This window comes from Peromyscus maniculatus, chromosome 2 (genome assembly GCF_049852395.1).
Source record: "Peromyscus maniculatus bairdii isolate BWxNUB_F1_BW_parent chromosome 2, HU_Pman_BW_mat_3.1, whole genome shotgun sequence".
Taxonomy (NCBI): Eukaryota; Metazoa; Chordata; class Mammalia; order Rodentia; family Cricetidae; genus Peromyscus; species Peromyscus maniculatus.
Window position 1 is genome coordinate 97,421,691 of NC_134853.1, and position 24,684 is coordinate 97,446,374.

Below are 24,684 nucleotides of genomic sequence, written 5' to 3' on the forward strand. Positions count from 1 at the left end.
AGGATTGCAGTCTCAGGGGAGAGGGATTCACATTCAGGATTCCATCCAGCTTGTATATAAGGTTAAATAGCATCAATGACCACAGAATCCAGTAAGAGGAACTTTATATCTATATTCAAAGTGATGGACAATGGATCTAAACTACATAGCAGGATGTGACATTAAGAGTAATGACCATATTAGAACAACATGACACAGAAAAAACAAAAACAAAAACCAGACCCACTACCAAGCAAACATAGTTCAGTGTTCCTGCTTCAGATAATCTGCATGTTCTGCTGTGTTCAAATACATGCACTTTGACATTGTGAAAACTAAGGTGAGAAAGAAATAGGTTCTGTCTTGGACTTCAGGGGCAAAACCTTACACTGTAAGAACTTTAAACCAAAGGGGCAACTTTCAGGAGTACACTGTAAAAACAGATAGCAAACAATGGTTTTTGAAGTTACAGGAAAGGACATGGAAACAACCTCTTAACCCCAAGAAGAAGGAGAGGGACTCTGTCTGGAAACTTTGGCTGCACTTAGGAACAGAAAACCTCTGCCTGGAGAGGGCTCACTGCAATGGTGTGGGGGTGAGTGACATTCATAGGAAGGACAGTGCTAAGCATGCCTCCTGCAGTCAACTCAGAGGTTTACTGAAGCAAGCAGGGGCCAGCACAGACTCAGAGGCATCAAAGAACATATCAAGAAAAATGGAGGGGTCAAGGAACAATTATAAAACATCACCTGGGGGCAGCAGGCACCCTGAGAGGGCAGAAATAAAAGGTGGGTGGAAGATGGGAAGAGTTGAGGGGCAGGGGTAGGAAAGCAGGAACACTGACCAATGCACTGGACCGTAGAGAGTTAAGTGTTACCCGTTCCCATGCACCCAGGTGTATTTTCTCCCATCATGCACTGCGTTTAGATACCACCAGCAAGCAACAGAAGCCAAGGCCAGAGCAATCTCTGCAATTATATACCATTAACCAAAAGAAGACCACAGTGCAGCTACATTCATTTCATTTGTATTCTTTGTTATTGGTTTAAGTGATAGTTTTGTAAGGTGGGTAAAAAGTAAAAAACACACCAACCTTCTCGCAGCTCTGAGGGATGTAGGGGGGTTTGATGCAGAACACAATGAAATGAGGAAAAGGAGAAAAACAAGGGAAACACAGAGAGAGTAAAAAGGCCATATCAAGGCTTTCAACCACTACTTGAACATCGTTAATTGCTCTAGTTCATCTTCCTACCCCAGCTGGAGAAGTTAGCAATACCCCATGGACTAATGCAGTATTAGGAACAATAGCTAGCATCATTTTGAAATTTTCCTTAGAAGAAGGTAATGCATGCCTCATGCAGCAAAGGAGATCACATTTGTGAGAAAAAGGGGATTGGGGCCCTCAAATAATTTAGGGAAGAAAAGGTTCTCAGTGCACACCACTCCCAACCCCACCCCAGCTACAGACTCCACAGAGAAGGAGGCAAAAGGCATCCCCGGGGGCACAAAATTATCTCGACAAAAATTTCAAAATCAAGCTAGGTATTTTGTTATAGAACCCCATTCTATAGTACCTTAAAGCACAGGCTGCAACCATTTCCTCCCCCACCCATGCCTCTTGTAATTATTCAGAGTTGTTGACCCAGAATAGTAATGTTTCCACCAGAAACAAACCAAACTAAACCCAGCTCTGAGAACTCTGGGAAGAGGGGTATACATTCCAGCTGAAATAAAAGGTACAACCATTCCTATACTTGAGATGAAATCATTTAAATACTCAAGAGAAAATATGAATGGATCTTTACAATTTATTCCTACTTCAAGAAGAGCTAATATTACTTCCTAAAATACAATCATTATCCTATGGCATATAAATGCGTATGCACATATATAAAACTGTGTTTTAATTAGGACAGCATAAGAGGAAAGAATGCAATTGTGCTATTTTTATGTAGCAACTGTTTTTCTTAATTTGGAGACTTTATGCCCCTAGCTCCACAGCAGAGGTCATGGAGACATAAACACCTTCATGCTTAGAGCTGATTAGTAGTTCACCAAGCACTTATTTCAAGGTTTGTAAGGAAACAAATGAGAAACAACAGAAAAAGTGAAAGAAAAGAAGAAAACTTCAAACGAATGCCAAGCACAGTCAGTCAGTACAGTCAAAATAGAATCAGAAGTTGCAATGCAAATAAATATCTACAAACCTCAAGCCTTGTGTAGATTGAAAAACAACAGATTTCAATTTTTAATTTTCTACTTAATAAACTGCTTCACCAACGGTAATCATTACCAAATCCTCTTGTTAAACACTTCCATAATCACACAGACCCTGTGGGCATCTCAACTCCCCCTGAGCCTGAATGGAGAAGCCATGCCAGGGTTATAACTTTCCTACCTCTGACATATAAATTGGCAGGGGCAGAGTAGCGAGTGCCCGCGCTGTTGGTAGCAACACACTCATATTTCCCTTGGTCAGATTCTTCACTCTGTTCGATCTGCAGGGCTCCTGTATGGATATAAAATACATCACCAAAGATGTGGTCAGAGAAGGCTTTTGAAGTTCAGCAAGCTAAACCTCTTAACAATATGAAAAGCCCTGCAAAGCGAAGGTCCACTCAACGTCGATTCAATCTCTTGCTAAGTTGCACAGACAGAAAATGATGCGATGAGAAAAACATACAGAGATTATTTTTTTACATCATCAATGCTAGCATAAGGAAACAATATCTTTTTCCCAAGCAAGACTTCTAGTCATAATTAGCACTCTTAGCTCCTAGACTAATCAAATGAAGATGGGTGAGACTGCTTCAAGGAAGTATGGCTTTTAAATAAAACAAAAGATTAATATTTGATTTTGTTTTGTTTCATTTTGGCAACAAAAGTGGCGCAAAAGATAGGTACGCTCAAAAAAAACCAGGCTGAGTTTTCAAGAAAGTCTTCTGTGGAAGAAAGCCCAAAAATACGCAGCGAGCACAAAAAGGCTGCACAAAGCAAAAAATATTAAAATTAGTCATTATTAATTATGAAAATATCACTTAAAGAAATAAAACTCCCTTAAGACATGCAGACTTTTTAAGAAAACAAAGACAGTTTGCCACAACTTACAATCATTTCTGACATTTGCTGAAAAACAAAGAGGATTCGCATTAGAGGAGTTTTAAAAAGTTCAAAAGCAAGGCCCAGGCCAGCCAGGAAGAGCCAACCAATCACTGCTTGAGGACCTCTGGATGGATCCCCTAAGACACCCATCAAAATCCACTGTGGGATTAGCAGTGTGGTGTCACAAAACCCCAAGAAAAATACAAAAGAAGAATTACAAAAGAAACGCACACGGAGGAGTCAAAGTATGAAAAACCGGCAATACCACATACCACCAAGAGTACTGAGAACCTGTTTCCACGGCTGAAGGACAGAAGATCCAAAAATCCAGAGACGAGCACCCAAGAAAAAAAGAAGTGGAGAAAAAAGCACCGCTGTCAGACTGTAGGAGGGGTCGGGTGGAAGGGGGAGTCATTCTTTGACTTTTAAGACAGTAAGAGAAAAAAGAATTGAAGAACAAAAGCAAAATCCTTTTGAAAGATAAAGACAAAAAGCAGACGGTCCGGGCTGTCCTCTGCATGTCTGCCACTGTTCTCCAGACCGCCCTGGCTTTGGTCCAGAACAAGAACAGCTAAGGAAGAAAAAAATGATCTTTTTTTTTCTCCAGTTGGACAAAAAAAAGGTAAAAGAAGAAGAAAAAAAGGAAAAAAAAAAGAAAAAAGAAAAAGGAAGAAGAAAAGGAAAAAAAAAAAAAAGAGGGACAGATGATAAGCTGTGACCGGTCTGTGGTCTAACGACCTGGATATGCTTTCTTTGAAGCATATCACAACTTAAATAATTATTTCCATAAATAAAGAAATGAACAAAACAAAGAGAAAAAGAAAAAGGAAAGTCCACAATATGAGAGTCACGAATCATAACCAAACGGAAAGAAAGAAATCAGGTTGATGGACATTATGGGAATGGATCTGAAAACAGGACAGGGATGAGAGGGATGAAAGGACAGGGAGAATGAGCAAGATCATTCTGTGAACGTTAGGTCAGCACTCTTACCTCTTATTGGTGTACCACCTGGGTGGATAATATGAATGCAAATAAGATTAGAAAGAAGAAGCATTAGTACGAGAAGAAGGGGGCTAGGGCTGGGGAGAAGAATTCGATTAGATTTACAGAATTAAATAAGGTCTTAAAAGAAACTTGAATTACTATACTGGTAAACAGGAATATATTAGATCGTATCATTAGATCATAAAAGCAAGGTGCATTAAACCACAGAGGGCAAAGGTCATAGTAGGCAGAATCGCCTTTTTCAGAGAAGCAACTGAGTTCTTAGGGCTGAGGTCACATAGGGTTAGAAGTATATCTTATAAGCTTTGTATCCTTTAAAAAATAGAACTATACAACATTTTAATGACATAGTTTAGGAAAATACTGGCTAAGCTATTTAAGTATATATATAAGTATTTCTATATATATATACTACTTGAGGAAATACTACAGACTAGCTAGAAACAAACACTGAGGATTGGAATCTTATGCTACTCATTATGCTACAATTGTGTGATTAATGTGTACGATTTTATTTATTTATACAGTGTTCTTAAGATAAACAGTTCTGTGGAGGTATGCATGTGTGTGCCACTATAAAGATCTGGTGCCTACACTGACAGTTAGTAAAATGCATGCCATGCATTTTATTATTAATAATAATAATGATCATATTCTGAATATGGAAATTAGTGGGGGTGAAGTGCGCTTCAGAACTAAGCACTTACCAATGGATTCTGGAGATTTAAATACGGAGAGAAGAAAGACAGCATAAAAATATGATTATATTCCTCATAATTTGGTACAATTTTTTCAGAGTTAAAGCTTTATTATACTACATCATCTATGTTACAGGTGAATAATTATTTATTTACAATAACAGAATGCTAATCTACACAATTCTGCTGACAACAAGCAAAAGAGTCAGTTAACAAGACGCTTTAACATCACAGGACAGGTCAAAGGCTGAGAATTCTGGGAAGACAGGCAGTTAACAACTTAGAATTTTATATCAATATCACTACCAACATCATAGCACAGAGATTATTAGTATACATTCCTGTGAAATTATCTAGGGACAGACTCTAAACTGTAAGAAATTTAGGACTTCTTCTATTTTAATCTACAGGGGGCAAAGGAATAAACTGGGATAAGAATGGGAGAAGGAGCTGGAGTAAAGAGAAACAGCAAAAGCTGAAGTCTACACCAAAGCAGACTTCTGTAGATCCAGTCACTGGAGGGTCAAAGCCCCTGAGCATGGGCACACACCACCGTGGCTACCGTGTGGGCAGTGCTCACTAACAATGACACAGAAACTGTTAATCAAATACCTTCCTTTCATTGGTACTTAGAAAATACTTTAAAAACTATATTTGGTCACTCATGAATTCATGTTTCTGTGCACTGTGTATTAGGGAAAAGAAAGCAGATGTGCCCAAACTCACTAAAATTTACTACTTGGATGAGTTTAAATGTAGAAAAGACAGCAGAAAAAAACACTTGAATGCAACACAATCACTTTCATGTTTAATATGAACATTTTTATATGGAAGTAGCCACTGGAGCACCTTGCAAGTTTGGAATGAAATCCAATGTTGAAATAAAATTATTTCAAAAGAAAATGAAGAAGGAAGAAAGAAGAGAAAATGAACCCATCAAATACCGCAGAAAAGCAGTAAATTAAAAATTATTAAGAATACAGTCACAGCAGTGAGCAATGTGGATCAAACAGAAGCCGCAAAATGCACCAAGGGAAGACAGATTCTGGATGAGGCCATGACCTCACAAACATGGAAACACAGTAAACAACAGAGAAGGAGAAGAGGGAGATAAATCAATACCTTAAAAAATTAAATAAAATTAAATTGAAATGAAAGACTAAAGGTAGAGAAAAGTAGTTTAAAAACTGTCCAGGAGTTAGTAGAAACAGTGACAAGACCCTACCTGATCGTAACTGCTTAATACGACCATTGTTGTTGCTTGTGTCAACAGGTAAAAAATCTTTAAACCAAGTGATTTCTGGATCCGGATTACCGCTGGCTGCACAAAGCATGGTGGCCGTGCGGGTACGTTCCACCACCTTCAACTGTGGGCCCATGTCAATGGTAGGGAAACCCCTTGGAATCTGATCCTCTGGAAGACAAAAGGTAGCACAATTATTTTAACAAAACTAATAACAATGAATTCATTATTTTTCATAATCCTGTTCTTTTATTTATTTCCATTTGTTGCAAACTAAACATAAACCATATACCGTTGTAACATTAGGACATGGTAGCATGTTAATTCTTAACCAGCCCTATACACAATCTATGTAGGCGTGCGATGCACTAACAACTAGCTCATTGGGTTGTAAACAGCTATGATGATGTACTCTAGGAGCACAGAGGGATGAGTAATGGCCACGACAGTGCTTTCCGTGATTAGCAAGCACCAAAGGGGAAGTGCCTGCAATGGATCTTAAAGAAGAAAAGTTTGATAGCTGGCAAAAAGGAAGAAGGGACTTTGTTTTCTTTAGAAAGATGGAAATATCCTAAGTCTAGACGATGACACTAGCAAACCACAGGATCCAGTAGAATACAAGAGAATTAAGCAGACATGAATAAAAGCAAGTAGGTTCATAGGCATAGTAAGTTATCTCTACTCCAAGGGAATATGCTTTTCATAGTTTTCAAATAAAGCTGCACACACATGACTTCTGTGCCTACTAGTTTTGTATTCACATTAAAGTACTAACCCATTTGAGGACTAAAATATGCAAAAATACTGAGTCCATTTTTCTGTCAATCTCTAAACAAAAGAATATAAGAGCCATTCACCCATAACATTTACATTAAATTCTGCTACAAGTCATCTGGTGATTAACTAAAGCATAGGAGGATTATAAGGTTATACACATGCTAGACCATTTTATATGAGGAACTTGAGCTTTCACTGTGTGTGTGTGTGTGTGTGTGTGTGTGTGTGTGTGTGTGTGTGTGTGTGTGTGTGTGTGTGTGTTCTGGCACTAGGCCTCCTCAAACACTTAAAGGATAACTATGACCACATGGATTTAGATTTCTTCTTCAAAGAAGCATGTGGTTCAACCAGCATGAATTCTTCATAAGGAATTTCAATTAATCAGAAAATTGAGTGTATTTTTTTGCCAAAGAACAAAGAGAACTCCTGATTACTAACACAAAAATATGCGTTCTTTACAATGAAAGAATATTTTCCAAAAGGCTAGTGATTTAAAAGATGGGACTCCTACATTTTGCATCTCTAACCCACTTAAAGATAAATTCTTCATGCCATATTGAAATTGCTCTAGACATAGATCTTGAGAAATTATAAACTAGTCACCCCCTCCCCACTTTCATCACCAAGCTCCTAGCAATAAACTACCTTGGTAGTACGTATAGCCAGGGCTAGAAAGTATTTTCCACATTAACCCCACTTGAGATTTTAGCTTGATGGGTAGTATCTCTATGAGCGCTATTATCAAACATTTGACTTCCAATCAGCCTTGGTATTAATTTAATATATATTTCCTTATGACCACTGAAACACTTCCTTCCAAACAGGCTTGCAAACATAAACAAAAGTGCACAAATACAGTTAGAAATCATAAGAGAGACACCTGGCTTCTTCTTGGTTCCTATGAGTTCCAGAGACCCATGGGCCCACTTGACCTGAGACTGCTAAATAGGTAGCATTCCTGATGCTGTCACTGTGTGGTCTCTTGGCCCTATGTGTCGTATCTGCCTTTTTTCTATAGCCTTGGAATAATTCCATCCCCAATACTTCTCTATCCGAGCTCATTGTTAAATCAGTCCCTTGCATCTGTAGAGGAAGCCCCCCCCTCGTTGAAATCAACTTATTTTAAAAGCTTTTCCAATCTCCTTCAAACACATTTAATCTTTTCCTCACCGAAGTACCAGAGCAACAAGCAAGTAAATCTGCCATTTATCCCTGTACAACATGAGTTCATTCATGTCTTATTTATATCCAGATATCCTGACATCACAATAATCAGGATTTTAAACGCCAGTGTGTCTCAAGTCTAAGAATTTCTGGAAAGAGGTAACCAGAATAGTTCAGAACTCTTCAGATTCCTGAAAGAAGGTCAAATACTGCCAATGAACAGAAATGTTTTTGTGAATAAACCTAGTCCATTGTAAGAAAAAGCTGATAGGCTAATAATTCAAAATACAGACTATGAGTAAACAGATTGTTCATCTGAGATTAATATATGCATTTAGGAGAGATTATTATCATACATGTATTTAGAGATATGAATGGATAAATAAGTAAAACAAACAAAAAGTTAATTTTCAGGGAAGTACATTCGAGTTGAAAGATAAAGTGGTATCATACTATGTTTCTTCAAATATTGAAATTCCTATCCATCCTCCACAAAGTAGAGGTCTACAGTGGACAAGTGTCAGATACAGTGGTTAGGACTTTCAAAATGATTGTCCAAATCTCTAAAGCAAAATTAAAAATTAAAAGTAAGATGGAATACTTTGAGAATCGGGCTGTGCTAATTTAAAATCATTTCAGTTGAATTCCATCAAGGTATGCTTTATGTCTTTATAGGTTTTTGTCAATATGTTTATATGTACAGCATAGTTCTAATGTTGTTGGAGGAAACAAGCAAAAAAAAAAGAAGAAGAAGAAAGATCAATGGTTTCTCAACTGCACATATTATTAAACACCCCACTTGGCAGGCATTGAACGTAAACTGCTTCAAATGATAAAAATAATTCACCTCTTGTGCTCAAAAGTGCAGCACATCGCTTTCATTGTTTAGAAATTAGATTTCTGAAATAAAAATTTAGATCTCTTTTGTATTTTTAATTTTCCTGGCAACCAAGATAGGTTAATAATTTTAAACATCCTTCTTGGGTTTTCTGAGTGGTCTGTATTCCACAGGGCACTGCATCTTCCCACAGGGTTTACCTACCAGTTGCCTACAGATACATCAATACTGCTTTCCTGATGAATTCCCTTTCACGTGTGCATGTTTCTAAAGAGGCAAGCCAATAATCAGGCTCATCCATGTACTGTGCCACAGGTACTTACTAAAGGCTCTTCCCTAGGAAATATCTATTTAATAACCAACCATCTATTGGAAATGAAGCCCCATTTTGGAGTTACCCTGAAGCAAAGACATGTGCCTCCCAAGCAGACCAATACATTTGCATCTACTTTCTTTCCCAACTTGGCTCAAGAAGAACACTCTAGAGCCTCCTTTTCATGTTCACAAGTACATGGCAAAGAATACCTTTCTTGCATATTAATCTACAAGGAAATGTAAAGAGAATTTCTTTCTTAGTCTTAATAAGGGTAATTAAATTCTATCCACCATCCTTCTTGCACAGAACCTCTTTGAATCTACTATCTTCATTAAATTTTCATGAGAAACATCACAATGTAACAGATTCAAACAGCCAGAGCTGTTACAAGTTGACAGATGGGGCTCTCTTCCAACTTGACTGTCAGGTATTTGGCAATAAAACTTAGTATTCAACATAAAATAGACGGTAGAAATAATGAAATTTCTAATTGGAATGCTTATCTCAGTGGGTGTAGTTTAGAAGATGTTAATTGCTTTTTTTATCCTCTATATTTATTAGTAATTTATATAAAACTGCCTTGGCCATTTGATAACATAAGTTTTGACAATTTATCAAGTCAGTGGAAACTTGGGCATCAAATCAATACTATTAACACCTTAACCAAATAAGTACTCTTAGGGAAAGGCAGGTATCAAAAATTAACAAACCATCCATGTTAGCACTTTTAAACTTTTACATGAGGTAAAAAGAAAAACATTTTGTCCTATTCATTAATGTGCTCATTAAGGTTTAAAGTGCCTTACTTATCACCATTCTGTATTAATATTCAATCATGCAGAATTAGCTTCTAATTCATCAACAATTTAAATCAGACTTGACCTTCAGGAAACCATTTGGTCTGCTGCTTTGAGAGGCCATTAAAGGGCAGATGACTACATACTTGTGCTCAGTGAGTCATGCCTGTGTGTGTGTGTGTGTGCGCGCGTGCGCGTGCGCACACACACACACACACACACACACTATTTAAAATGGCAGTTACAGCAGATGTGCAAATACAGCATGAGTTTATGCTCTGTTTATGTCTTGATGAAATATGCTGATAGGAAACTTTCAGTTACACTAAAGAAAGAGATATGGGAATGTCAGCATTTTGCAGAGTGCATTTGCCATTGCTGTTGAACTTAACGACATCAATAGGACTTGAAAGGTATCTATGAGAAAGGGATATCACTGTTTTGTAGGGAGTCATGCTTTGGATAGCCCTGAATGCTTAAGTAAGAGCTATTGTATAATTTCCTGGGTTAAACTATTTTCATCATTCATCCACAAATAATTTTATGAAGGTCTTTACTTTCACTCAAATTCCACAAATATTTAACCTTTCATATTTGAAAGGAAATCCCAGAACTCTAAATGATCTGTTATGGCCATGGAGTTCTCCTGAGGTGGCCCTGAGGAATTCTCATTGCCTAATATTGTCAGAGGTTTTACAGGGTGAAATCAACCTGACTAGGCCTTTTAATCTTATTCTTTTTTCTTTTTTTTTTTAACTTTAACTTCTTTATTGATTCTTTGAAAATATCACATCATGTACCCCAATTCCACTCTAGGTCCCCCCATATCCTCCTCTCACTCTTTCAGTGCCCCCCCCCACACACAAGAAAACAACACAAAAGCAAGCAAGCAAGCAAATAAACAAAAGTAAAACAAAACAAAACAACAACAAAAAAAAAACCTATTTGCTTCTTTCCCACCTCTCCAACACCTCTTCATTCATCCTGGGGGCCTCAGTATGTCACATAGTGTACCCTTCTGTCCTATCAGCTTTGCTAGCAAATGTCCATTGCAATGATCACTGGTCTCTTTCAAGGCCTCTGGTTTCTGGTACAACACCATCACTGGATCCTCAACAGAACTCCTCTGGGATATCCTGTGACCATTCTGTGTCTTGGGGATCCTTCGGGTATTGTCCCACAGGGCCAATCCCTTCACAAGCTCCAGCAGGTTCTAGATGGGGCAGATATTAGTGTGGGCCAACTCAAGGCCCAGGCAAGGGTCTGGTTAGGAGCTGAGCTGGTCAGTCCTGGCCAATTGGGTCATCTGCCTCAGGCAAGGGGGTTGAGTCAACTCCCCATATGCCCATGCCCTTAAGGTCAGTTCACCCTTGCCTGTGGTGAGGTGTGGAGTCATCTCTCCAGAGTTCAGGGACCAGTTCGCCCATGGGGGTTGTGAAGGTCAGGGCCAGCTCTCTTGCTGCAGTGTGCAATGAGAGGCAAGGCCAGCTTTCCCTGGACCAGTAAAGGGCAGAGCCAGTTCAGCATAGCCCTCTAATTTGATCTGGCATGGTTCCTAAGGCTCCCTGAGGTGACATGGGCCACAGATCACCAGCTGAAGCTGAACCATGGACCAAGACATGATCCTTGGCAGCAACTTGGGCCTAGATCATGTCCTGGTTCTGGGTGGAAGCACTGGCCACTCAGATCAGGATGGTTCTGGCAACAGCATGGCCCCCCAGACACCACTAAGGCCTCAGCTGGGGGAAGTTTTGGTTATTATGAAACAAAGAGCCAGAGGTTATGGACCACACCTATGATTTCATCCCTCAAGAGGTTCTGGCAGGAAGATCATATGGTTGTATCTTGCAGAGGACAAAGATGAAGAAGAAAAAGAGGAAAGAGGGACTCAAGTGAGGGAGGGAGGAGAGAGGGGAAGAGGAAGAACAAAAAATGAAGGAAAAGTTACATTGGTAATGTTGATAATATACTGCTTTTTAAAACAAAAATACTAAAAGCTTACGTGTACATATGTATGCACTACCAATATTTATATGAGAGAGGGGACTGGAGAGAGCCTAGCCTGACAGACAAACATATACATTTTTATCCAGTATATAAGTTAGTAAATTTATATACATGAGAAGAAATACAGAGTCTCTTGGAAATGTTAAATAAACAATGGTATTAAGAAGGTCAAATAAGGTTATAATATATTTATGGAAGTCACATTAGCAAACTGAAGAAAAAGAGCACTTGGGCTATTACACTTCTCAGATGCTCAGCAAAAGGTACTGTTCATTGTATAAACAGATATTTATTGATAGTCTTGTTTGTCCAAACTGACCCAGGAACTGAAGCATATAGTAATCTAGATAATCTGTATATTGTGTGATATAATTATTGTCCAAAGCGATGATAAACTGAGAGGAGAATAACTGTCTCCAGTTCCCAGGAACGAGGACAGAGTGAGTTAATAGATGAGCTGGGCTAGCACAGCCTGACATCAATGTCTTGCATCCTTGCATCTACTAACATTAACATACTAGCCAAGCTCCAGTAACAGCCCAAAGAAGAATAGAAGCATGTGACCCAAAGGTTTGGTATAATAAGAGTGGCAATCATTAACTGCAAGGTAGAAAAGAATGCACACAAATCAGGGGCACAGGGATTACCTGGGGTCAGGTCTGTTTAGGGAGCAGAGCCCTCTCCAAACCTCTATAGAGCCCAAGCTCTTTTTTTCCATCTCTGTACAATAGGAGCTGCAATATAAATGGAGATAAAACTACACTGCCAGATGACTGTTCCACAAGCAGATTTCAAACACAGACATATCCGAGACACCATGTTTTAAATGACTACAAATACCAAAACCAAATTCTTTTCTTTGTATCATGAGGTTTCTATTATCCAAAGAAGTAGAATTAAGTATTCCTAAGGAGTAGATCATATGGAGAGCTCTATATAGCTGTTCATTCATTCCTTCTCCCTCTCTCTCTCTCTCTCTCTCTCTCTCTCTCTCTCTCTCTCTCTCTCTCTCTCTCTCTCTCTCTCCCTCCCTCCCTCCTCTCTCATTTATTGTCATTTATTCATTGTGGTACTAGGAAATCAACCTAGGGCCTCACACATACTAGGCAGAAGTGAAATCACTGATAGGCATATACTCAACAGTGGCCTTTTAAAATAAAATAATAATTTTCCCATTTACCTATTCATGATGGTGTGTTCATGGTATAAATGTCACTGCACAAACATTCAGGCGAGAAACATATGCATTGGTGTTTGCTCTTCATCAATATGTGGAATCTAACACAAATCCAGGAAGTCAGCTACAGAGTGGCAAGTGTCTTTAGTAAATCCCAGTGATTCAGAGAAGGGCTTTTTTTCTTTTTATAAAAATGAAGCCATAAAGTCAAAGACATTTTTAATCCCGTTCTTTAAAAACATTCCAATTCAGAAAATATCTGATTATACAAAACAAGGTAAGTTAACACATGTCTAGACTATATCGCCATAGGCTAATATAACCCTCCAGTACTGTTCAGTTCAAAAAAGCCAATTCATGTCACAGAAATTAGCAAAAACAGTATACTGGACCAATGAGGTAGAATTTACCCTACTAAGTTCTGTGATGCCCTGTAAGTCTAAAACAAGCAACTGAGCCTTTGTAGGCAGCTTAATTATGACAGTGTTGGTGTCAGTATGTCCATTTTCTACTAACATAAATCAGAGTCTTCAAAATTAACTTACTTGTTCCATGTCAAACAGCAAATGTTAAAGTCTATAAGTTCTAGATTGGCTGTGCTTTTATTCGATTTCAACCTTATTGTGTTTTCTCTATGCCAACCGTTTCTCATGAAATAAACATGCATCATGAATAGTGATGGCCTCTTACTGAATGCCTGCACAATATGGAAAGCACAGAGGAAAACAGAATACTTGGGTATATTTTATGTTCTAAGCATAAAATATTAGACATTACCATCACATGGCATGTGACAGTAATGTTTTTTAGTTCTTATACTTCAAACATTCTTCTTTAGACATTATTAATTGGCTCCTTAAGAGTTACCAGTGGTTTTAGGTAGAGATTAAGTAAATATATATGAGAAATAGAAGAGCATGAGATACATGAGAGGCATCCAGTACATTGCCTAGGGAGCTCAAATGTGCCTGTATCTTGGAGCTTTGTTTGATTTCTGCTTAACTGTATAAAAAGGATAGTAGATGGTGTGATTTTTGTTGTGACTAGACACCAAAATGGCAGAGTTTCTTTGTAAACAGTTAACAGATCTGAAAACCATATGTGAGCAGATAAAACACATTAATGCTGTTACTTTAGGCCACACAGGTATCTCTACTTATGATTATCTGTGTCTGCCTGAGGAAACAGATCACACTATCGCAGGATAGAAGAAAGAGGCATATTTGCAATATTGCTAAACACCAATGTGCTTCAAGCCATTTTTTTCCAGAATAAGCCACAATATCAGTCTACAAACTGGAACTATTTCCTTCCCAGAATATAGTCTTAGAAGGGGAAGATGGATCATTCATTATTCTTTTTTTAAGAATATCTATGTAAACAAGTCTGTCCTTTTCAGCCTTCTACAAGGTATCAGGGAGTTGTATGTACTGCTTTGACATCATGACCATATTATCCAAAAATCAGCAATTCTGAAAGTAAACATAACAAAATAAAAGCCAAGTGTGTTTTCTTATAGAGCCAAAGTGCTGAGTCATTATCAAAATTATATGTAGCTAGAGTTTTCCTGCCTTGCCCACAGTCAGGACAAATCTTTGTCACCCGCCAGTCCCACAGTCACTCAGACCCAACCAAGTAAACACAGAGACTTATATTGCTTACAAACTGTATGGCCGTGGCAGGCTTCTTGCTAACTGTTCTTATAGCATAAATTAATCTATTTCCATAAATCTATACCTTGTCACGTGGCTCGTGGCTTACCAGTGTCTTCACATGCAGCTTGTCATGGCGGCGGCTGGCAGTGACTCCTTCCGCCTTCCTGTTCTCTCAATTCTCCTCTCTGTTAGTCCCGCCTATACTTCCTGCCTGACCACTGGCCAATCAGTGTTTTATTTATTGACCAATCAGAGCAATTTAACATACAGACCGACCCACAGCAATGATGCTTAATGAATGGAATTAAATAAATCATATAGGTAAAGTAGTTCCTAACTATAAGGCTAGTCTTCCTCAGGGGATATATATATATATATGAAACAGGAGAAAGCTGTCCCCTCATTAATGAGATTTTAGGTTGATTATTTAATAAATATATTAAATTTCTAGCCTTAAGACTAATTAAGAGTGAGATGCAATGAATAAATCTTAAGAAGTACTCTTTCTTTTAAGAATATTTACTGTATTGAGGAATTAGCAATGATTTTTGTTTTTTGTTTATGTTATTTTTTTCCTGTGATTAGGTCACATGTGAATAAAGAAGAATTTGAGCTGATGAGATGGCTCAACAGGTTAAATTGCTTGTCACCAAGACATATGGCCCATGTTCAAACATTAAGGACTACAAAGTAGAAAGAGAAAAGACTTCTGCAAACTTTCTTCCAGTCTCTACATGTATAATTGTATGTGTGCAAATGTAAACACACATACACACACACTGAATAAATATAAACAATAATATTAGATAAACTGATAGAAAGTTCAACTATAGTGGCTACTAAAATTTTGTGTAGAAACAACTGAGCACATTCCAGAGCAAAGTTTCATTTTATGAAATATTCTTCATATATTGAGGCTTTAACAAGTCAATTTTGTCACTGAATAAAGCAAACTTGTTTAGAAGCAACATATACAATTATCCTGTAAATCGCAAGTAATGTCTGCATAGCAGAACACCAACCCAGTTAGTCTGAATGTGGTGGGTGCAATTTTACATTGCTGTAAGTTAGTAACTCATACCAGTATTGGTGTTTGGTCTTAGCCAGTGATCATTCTTTTGTACTTTAAGATGAGAAAATTATGATGAAATAGGAAAATTAAGAGCTACTATTCACTTACTTTAAAACTTCTGCTTTAAAAAATCAATTTAGCCGGGCGGTGGTGGCACACACCTTTAATCCCAGCACTCGGGAGGCAGAGGCAGGCCGATCTCTGTGAGTTCGCGGCCAGCCTGGTCTCCAAAGAGAGTTCCAGGAAAGGCGCAAAGCTACACAGAGAAACCCTGTCTCGAAAAACCAAAAAAAAAAAAAAAAATCAATTTATATTTACTAACAAGCATGTTCCACAAAACAACGTCCACTCCCCATGTACAAGTTTTACTCTGAATGTTAAGATAAAATCCACACTAGGAAGATTCATATTAGATCATTAATTTGATTATTTTTTAGAAAGTAGAGCTGTAATTGAAAATGGTGATTGTTGGTTTTTTTTCTGTTTTGTTATAGGAAGAGAGCTAAAAGGACAGAAATGGTCACAGAGAGGCTGTGCTTTGGCCTTGAATCTCCATTATTCACTAGTTTACTCAACAATTTTAAAACAAAGCTGCGGAAGCCATTTGTTCTGACTGTTCACATTTTGACTATAGACAAATGAAGCACTTTTTTTTTTTTTTTTTTTTTTTTTTTGGTTTTTCGAGACAGGGTTTCTCTGTGTAGCTTTGCGCCTTTCCTGGAGCTCACTTGGTAGCCCAGGCTGGCCTCGAACTCACAGATATCCGTCTGGCTCTGCCTCCCGAGTGCTGGGATTAAAGGCGTGCGCCACCACCGCCCGGCTGAAGCACATTTTTTTAAGCCATCAAGAGTTTTATTTAAAAGAAAACCAGAGTGAAACATATAATTTGGGGTAGCAATGGAAGCACTGGGGTATACACAGTTTTCAACATATACAAATAGATGCAGAAATAAATGCAACTATTAATGAGTGTACCTATACATAGAAACCCTTTACATTAACTAACCAAACATATTTCTCAACTTTGTGAAGCAAGAGGTCAGGAAAAGCAATACTGAACAGCAATGGTCACACCTATTATCCACTAGTGAAGGCAACCAGAGCTTCTTTGGGGGAATGGCAGATTCAGCCATCACTGGAACAAGGAAAGCAAAAGCCATAGATGGAACTATCTTGTTGATCAAGAAAGTACACACACATACAAAAGAAATGATAAGGGCATGTCAAAACTACACAGATGCCAGCATAAAGGGGATAAATGTAGGTCAATCTGATTGCCAATAAAGCATTTGACCTGATTAACTTTAACATGCTGACTAAAATGACTGTATACCAGTATAAATGGAATATAAATTGAAATATTTGGGGTGGTGTTGGTATAGTCACATAGCTTCAAAATACTTTACAAACAAAAAGTATTAAATATAAAGGTAATGTTAGTAGTTTTACAATGGAGAAGACACATAGAAACAAATTTAATCAGGGAATCTAACTTAGCAATATCAGGAATGGGATAAATCAAGTTATGTGATAAGAAACACTAATATCACTTCCAATGTAACCCTGCAGAGACATTCCCAAATATAATCTTGAATAAATATCAGGAAAACTCTAAATGAAAAAATTCATATTTTCAGAACTATCCAGATCAGAAATATTAATGAAAGTCTGAACTGACAGTTCTGAAATGAAGACTTGGAGACAGTTGAAGTTGCTTGAGTTAAGACAACTAGGACTGTTTCAAATTTCTAAACATTATACAGGTAAATTAAGTGAAGTAATACTCTATGTTTTTCCTCTATCCTTTAAAAAAATTTTAATATGTTTTTAAGTAAATATATCACTCATCCCCTCCCTTTCTTCCCTTCAGCCCCTCCCAGCTATCCTACAGTGAACCCTTCTCATATCTGTTCACTCTCAAATTGATAGTCTTATTCTTCGATTATTATTGTTAGATATGTATGTATGTAAGTATGTGTATGAACAAATATATAAAAATATGACCTCCTTAGTCCATTTTTGCAGTTCATATGTGTATGTTGCGAGGCTGACCACTCTAATTATACAATCAGTGGGGGGATCATCCTTGGGAGAAGTGAATTATTCTTTCCAAGCAGTCATTCGTGGAACCCCGTAAAAATTTCCCAATAATATCTTAAGTTAAATTTGAAAACATTACTTACAAAAACCTCAGTTTTATGGCGTCTATTTCTAAATCTTACAGGTAGTGAGATGCACTCATACAACTCTGTTCTAAGTGAAAAGTAGATATTTCTTCTGTGGTCCTTTGGGCATCATATCTATTGAGGTGATAATTCAACTCCAAAATAGTCTACAATGATGATAATGACAGAAAAACCACATTAGGTCTGGAAATAGATAAATTCCTATTAAAAAAGTAAGATTTACAAATATTTTAACTTCCAACCTGATGTTGAAAAGGGAGAGAACTCAAAAGATAGTCTCAACATATGAAAAAAAGAATAGAAAGCAATACTTTTATAAAACAATTCTGTTTATGGTAAACCATTTATTAGAGAAAGAATTAGATAAACCCCTGTACTGATTTTTTTTTTTCTATCCAGGTATCTGCTAAAGTATAACATAATAATGAACTTTTGATGATCTTTCTTCCAACCAAAACAAGTATCAACCAAGTGGACAATAGGCCCATCTTCATCCTCGGGAGCTGGTGGTGAGCAGAGCGTATTAAGCCATGTGTGTCCTTAAGTATTTTGTCTTGGTGAAGGCAAAGATCTCCTGTCAATACCTGTGACTTCAGAACACCCACTATGGAGCTGCCAGAAGCTCCCTGGGTATCTGACCAAAATGCCTTGGAGGTAACCATGCACTTGCATATATAGCTTTATCCGTCTAAAGTGGTTCAATCCCTGTACTCTGAGGACTGCTGAACGTGCCAGCAAAGTTTCTCTCCAACTTGAGGGAAAAAAAAATCCATAAAGTATTAGAGCATGACAGTCAATGGCTTCTTGAATAAAAAGGAGAACAGTTTGAGTTGTACTCCTATAAAGACACAGCATTAAAAATCTCCTTATAAATAATTCATGACTGTCACATTTTAATATGACATGCCAATTAAAGAGATACAAGTTTCCAATGATAAGATGATAAAGCAACGCAATGAACCTCTTTCTTACATATTAAAAACAACCCGGAGTTGTTCATATTCATTTAGTTGTAATAGACTGACATATTGTTATAAATTTAGGAAACATGCAATCTCTAATTCTTAACAATGTGACAGGAACTTGACAAGAGAAGAAAGTTATTTCTGTCTTGAATTTACTAACAAAGAAAGCTAACATGTCCCGCTGCTCTCCCCACAGCATGGGAGGATTGTTCTTATGTTTACTGCAAGATTGATGTCCCTTCAATTGCTTAGTGATGATCACTATGAGGCTGCTGAGTAAATAATGTGTGAGCTTTCACTAAAGGAAGAGCATGTGTTTCAGCCAGAGTCGTAAAGTCACAGGGCTACTGAAGTGTATGTTGTTAAAATATAAAGATAAAGTAATATGCTCTATAGCTTTGTAGATAATTCATGATGGGCTTCATGGGAAATTATAATCAAGTGGGGAAATTTTACAGGGTTTCAAGAATAAACTCAGAAGCAAAACCTATTTACCCAAGAAAAAGAATCCATATCCTATTTGTTTTTTCTAATGGCAAGTGTATGCTACCAGAGCTACAAAATGAGGCTTCAAATATCCCACATGCCCACACAGAACACACAGGACACAATCAAGGACAGCCTGTTTAGTTCCAGACAGAATTGTTCCTTTGACTATGACAGCTGGATCTTTACTTCATTTTTCACTAAATCAGAGAATATTAATGTGTCTACTAATTTGTGTGTGACCAAATTAATGTATATGCGAGGTATATATGAATGTGTATCTACTGATACATCAGCTCTTCTTCAAAGCTAAATCAGCTTTCCCAGGACATGGTGAGTGGCAATCTAGAGAAATTTCCCTTAAATGAAGCTACCCTGGTACATCTTAATGTGAAAGAGATGAAAGAATTTTCTAGCACACAGAAACATAGCTTTTCCATATTTATTTCTTCTGTTCTCTGTGAAAATTCAGTGAGTCATAGATTAAAACAAGCAAAACTTCATCGTGTCTAATCCACCTTCTTTCATGCCACAGAAGTAACTTCTTCCTTTAAAAAATATCTATTTCCTGGAAGGATAGATAGGATTTATATTAATAGGTATATTCATTTCTCTCAATGAATCAGTTGACTTCTCACTATTCTACTCAACTTGTGATAAAGGGGCACCCAGACTACAGTGTTCCTTCTGAATGCATCAGAAGAGTATTCTGTTTTGATTTGGATAATTCAGTAAAAGGTAAATATTAACTGCAAAGTTTCTCCCCAGAAGCACTTAGGAACTCTGGACCATAAGAATAGTTCTGAATAAAACAATGACATTCTGATAAAACATATGATGGTATTCAGTAGGAAGATAACCTTCATAAACTTTATCATACCAATTTCCAGAAGGAAAAGGCTATGCAGATCAAGTGCTCTGAATCCAAGGTCATCCCTCAGCTAACTATTCTGAAATGATTAACTCTTTTCTTTATTGCCCCATATATACATGATCTCATTCAGTTCCTAAGGGGCCTCCGTTGTGACTGACTGATTACAGATACATGCTATGTACTAATTTTCACAGGCTTTTCAGGTTGATTGAAATGGACACCTTCCTATAAGTCATTAATTATTTTACAGGCTTGACTATTTTATCTGTGATTTATAGTACAGATTGGTAGTTCCTTAATTTCCCACTCTCTACTTTTTTAAAATGTAGAGTGTGTGTGTGTATGTGTGTCTGTGTGTGTGTGTGTGTGTGTGTGTGTGTGTGTGTGTGTGTGTGTGTCTGTCTATGTCCATGTCACACATACATACATGCAGTCGTGCCCATGTGGAGGTCAGAGGACAACTTGCGGGAGACTGTTCTCCCCTGCAATAGAGGACCAGAATCATACCTACAAGCTGAACACATCTACTTTTTGAAAAATGTGTGATAAGCACACAGTGAGCAAAAGCCTATTCAGTAAATAGTTATGCCAAAATTAGTTATCAGTCTGTAGAAGAAAGAAATTAGATCTCTATCACTCATATAAAAAAATCAAATCAAAATGGAAGAAACGCCTCAATTTATAATGCCAAATGTTGAGCTTGCTAGAAGAAAATATAGAGAGACAACTTTAGGATACAGGGCATAGGCACAGTTATTCTGAAAATAAACACAATGGCACAGAAGCTGCCCAGGGGATTAACACAGAAGAGTAGATGAAATTTATACATTTTTGCATAGCAAAAGAAACTATCATGAGAGAAGACAGACAGCCTGCAGAACAAAAGAAAGTTTTGGTCAGATATACTTCAGATAAGAGGTTAATACCAAGAATATATAAAGAACTTAAATACTAGCCTTCCATATATATATATATATATATATATATATATATATATATATATATATGCCAACCTAAAGTTCTCAAAAGAAATATAAATGACTACTGATTCTCACTTTAAAAGTGTGTTCAAAAACCTTAACAATGTGGAAACGCAAATTCAAACTACTTTGAGATTCCATCTCACCCCAGTTAGAATGGTAATTATTAAAAAGAAAAAATGGTAACATATACTCTTCAGGATGTAGAGAAAGCAGAAAGTTTCTTCATTTTTTTTTAGTTGCAAATAGAAGCTGGTACAGCCACTGTGGAAATGGTTCTGATGTATCTCAAAAATAGAACCACCATATGACAGAACTATATCATTCCACCACAGAGATACTTGCACATGCATGTCTACTGTTGCTCTATTAATGATAATAAGAAAATTAAATCAGCCAAGATGTCCATCAATAGATGAGCATATAGTGAAAACATGGTACACATACACTATGGAATTTTATTTAGCCCTAAATGCTACGGGCCGCAGGAATATATTATAAAAACTTAGCTGGTTATGGCAAAGTCACTACCTGGAGGAATCAGGGAATTCCTCCAGAGGAAGCCAAATCCCAAGGAGTTTTTGGTGTTACTTGGCTTGTTATATATCAGCTGTATTCTGTTATGAAAATCATGTGTGCCTTCATAGTTTTCCCAATTGACTTTTCCCCAAGAAGGGCTAACAGTGTGGACTGATCATTCTCTGGACATACACATTCCAGGTATTTGGAGAACAGCCTCAGGAAAGGCTTTCTCTGGAATCAGATTATCTCCCTTAGCCACTTTCAAGGACTACAGGAAACACCACCCAGGTGGGTGGCCCAACTTCTGAGGACTAACAATGATAACAGCCCACCTGCAAGTCTCCTGACTTAAATTCCACAAGGAGACACCGCCCAGGGGGGCGCCCAACTTCCGAGCACTAACAATGATAACAGCCCACATGCAAGTCTCCTGACTTATGGTAAATTCCACAAGGAGACACTGCCTAGGAGAGGTGGACATTAAGTAATAGCTTTACACAATTTAGCCAATTTAGCGCGGACTCTCCCTTTATATACCGGAACTTCCAGGGCATAGGTGAGAGAAGAAAAAAGAGAATGGAAGAACTAGATGGGTAAGAACTTGAGAGGAACAAACTGAGATGGGGAAGAACTAGATTGAAGGGCTAAAAGAGAGGACTAGAGGAACGAGATGGAAGATGAGGAAGAACCAGATGGGGAAGAACAAGATGAGGAAGAGCCAGATGAGAGAGAAGGAGATGAGAGAGGAGCTGATAGGGGAAAGAACTAGATAGATGAGAACCTAGAAGGGACAGAACTAGATGAAGGAATTAAGATAGAACCTAGAGGGGGCAGTAGACAAATATAGAGAAATCAGCAGAATAGAAGCTGTGTAGAGAGAGAACTATCACAGAATAATAAGTGTATGAACTAAGGAGTTTCGTGTACATAGATTCATTTCTCCTCATTAAAGATTAATTATCAGCTGGTTGTAGATTCTTCCTGGACCCTGGGAAGGGACTATCAAGGGGCTGGACCCCCATAGTCCCTGATACCTGAAGAAAATGTAGGTTATAAAATTTGCAGAAAAGTGGATGGAAGTGTTAAACATTACATTAAGTGAAGTAAGCCAGTGTTCGAAAAAAAAATACTGTACATTCTTTTATATATGGACCTAATTCTTGTTTCTAATTCTTGTATTTGTAGTAGTGTGTGTAGATATCAAGAAACTAGCAAGAGGGCTAAGAAGACTGAGGAGAGTCCTTAGAGGAGAGACTACGGAGGATAATGCAAGGCATGTGATTTGAAATTAGAGAGGAAAACACTAGGGAAAGAAGGGCACAGATGGTCAGTAGGGCACAGAGATCAGGGTGAAGCATATGAGGAGAGGCAATCACCCAAAACTAAGTATGTAGGAAAATTCTCTAAGGAAATCTGTTCTTCACTATGCTAATTTAAAGACTGGAGAGACTCATAGCTGTTCAAGCTGGTGTAAATAACAAAGTGTTGATTGTCCAGCACTAAAGGACATTTTCCTCTAAGACTCCCAAAACATCTTGAAGAGGGAACAGAAAGAATTTAGGAGCCAGACGATAAGAAGAAGAGCATCAAAGCATCATCTTTTGTTCATGACCCAACTATTGCAATCCTCAACTCACAGCAGAGGTTATTGCCTGCACTGGTCTTACAAGATGGGATTATCAATAGGCATGGATGGGGCAGGCTCACAGGGCTCTGCCCTTTAATGCTGAATCAATAGGCTACTGATATGTGGCTAAAAGAATTAGAGTTATTGTCTTCTGTTGTCCATAGACTGATGGGCCCAGACAACCCTGGTTAAGCTCACTGGGCCACCACCACCAAAAAAAAAAAAAAAAAAAAAACCCAAAAAAACGGACAAGTGTGTATAGGGAGCAGATGGGGCTGAAAAGTAGGAGGGAAATAAAGAGAGGGTAAAAGTAATCAGACTATACACACATGAAATTTTCAAACAACAAATTAATTCATAAAAACTTAAAGCTGAAGGAAATAACAAACAACAGAAACAAAAGTGATAAGCCAAGCAGTGTGATTTATACATATAATTTCTGAATTCAGAAGACAGAGCCAGAGGAGCTTGGGATCAGAGACTATGCCCAAAACACAGGAAGAACATATCACAAAAAAAAGAAAGGAAAGAGAAATAAATAAATACATAAAATGTATTTATGTATTTTGACTAAGATAATTTACTTCTACAAAGACAACACATTTACTTTTTTTCATAAAAAATAAAAGTCTTTAACAAATAAAAACAAAAGATAAAATCAAGCTATGTGTGAGCTATAGAATAATATTACTAATTGTCCTTATTAAATAATGAAAACCATGTTAAGATGACTTTTATTATTTAAGTTATATATTTGGATGGTAGACAAATACTTGTGTGAATGTTTACTTTGAAAGATGATGCACATGTAAAAAACAAAATAAACTTCAAGGGGAGATAGAATTAAACAATAAATATGAAAAACAAGTCCCATTTGAGACGGATTAAAGAGATGACATTAAAAATACTCAGGTTGTTAAGACAGCTAGACAAAAATTTTAAATATTAGGATATTGAGCCATTCTCTCATCTTTCAAACAGAAAGATGCTATTGTTAACTCTTGCTTCAAGCTGTGCACGAACACAGAGAAAGATCCTTTCTGAAAACTTTCATCTATCAGATTTACACTCAGGACATCGTTCACACTAACCTGAGGTGAGCCATCAAAAAGGAGATTAAAGTCAGGGGAGAGCATAATACTAACCCAAAGAGCACTGCCAGCTTGAGCTGGACCATGCTAAAAGCAAAACCCAACAGGAACTCATCAGAA

At 37.5% G+C, this 24,684-nt stretch overlaps 1 protein-coding gene across 15 annotated transcripts in view; it reads right to left on the minus strand.

Moving 5' to 3' along the window:
- The window catches only part of Ptprd (protein tyrosine phosphatase receptor type D), a 2,233,434-nt gene that overhangs the window by 185,674 nt on the left and 2,023,076 nt on the right, over positions 1-24,684 (minus strand). For 14 of the 15 annotated variants that reach the window (XM_015999923.3, XM_076564405.1, XM_076564406.1 and 11 more), the window contains 2 exons: positions 6,013-6,201; positions 2,378-2,488 (listed from right to left, as the gene is read on the minus strand). In XM_015999923.3, the coding sequence (XP_015855409.1) occupies positions 2,378-2,488; positions 6,013-6,201 (300 nt within the window). Of the gene's footprint in view, positions 1-2,377; positions 2,489-4,074; positions 4,159-6,012; positions 6,202-24,684 lie in introns of those variants that run through there. The other variant, XM_076564403.1, reaches the window with a different exon arrangement.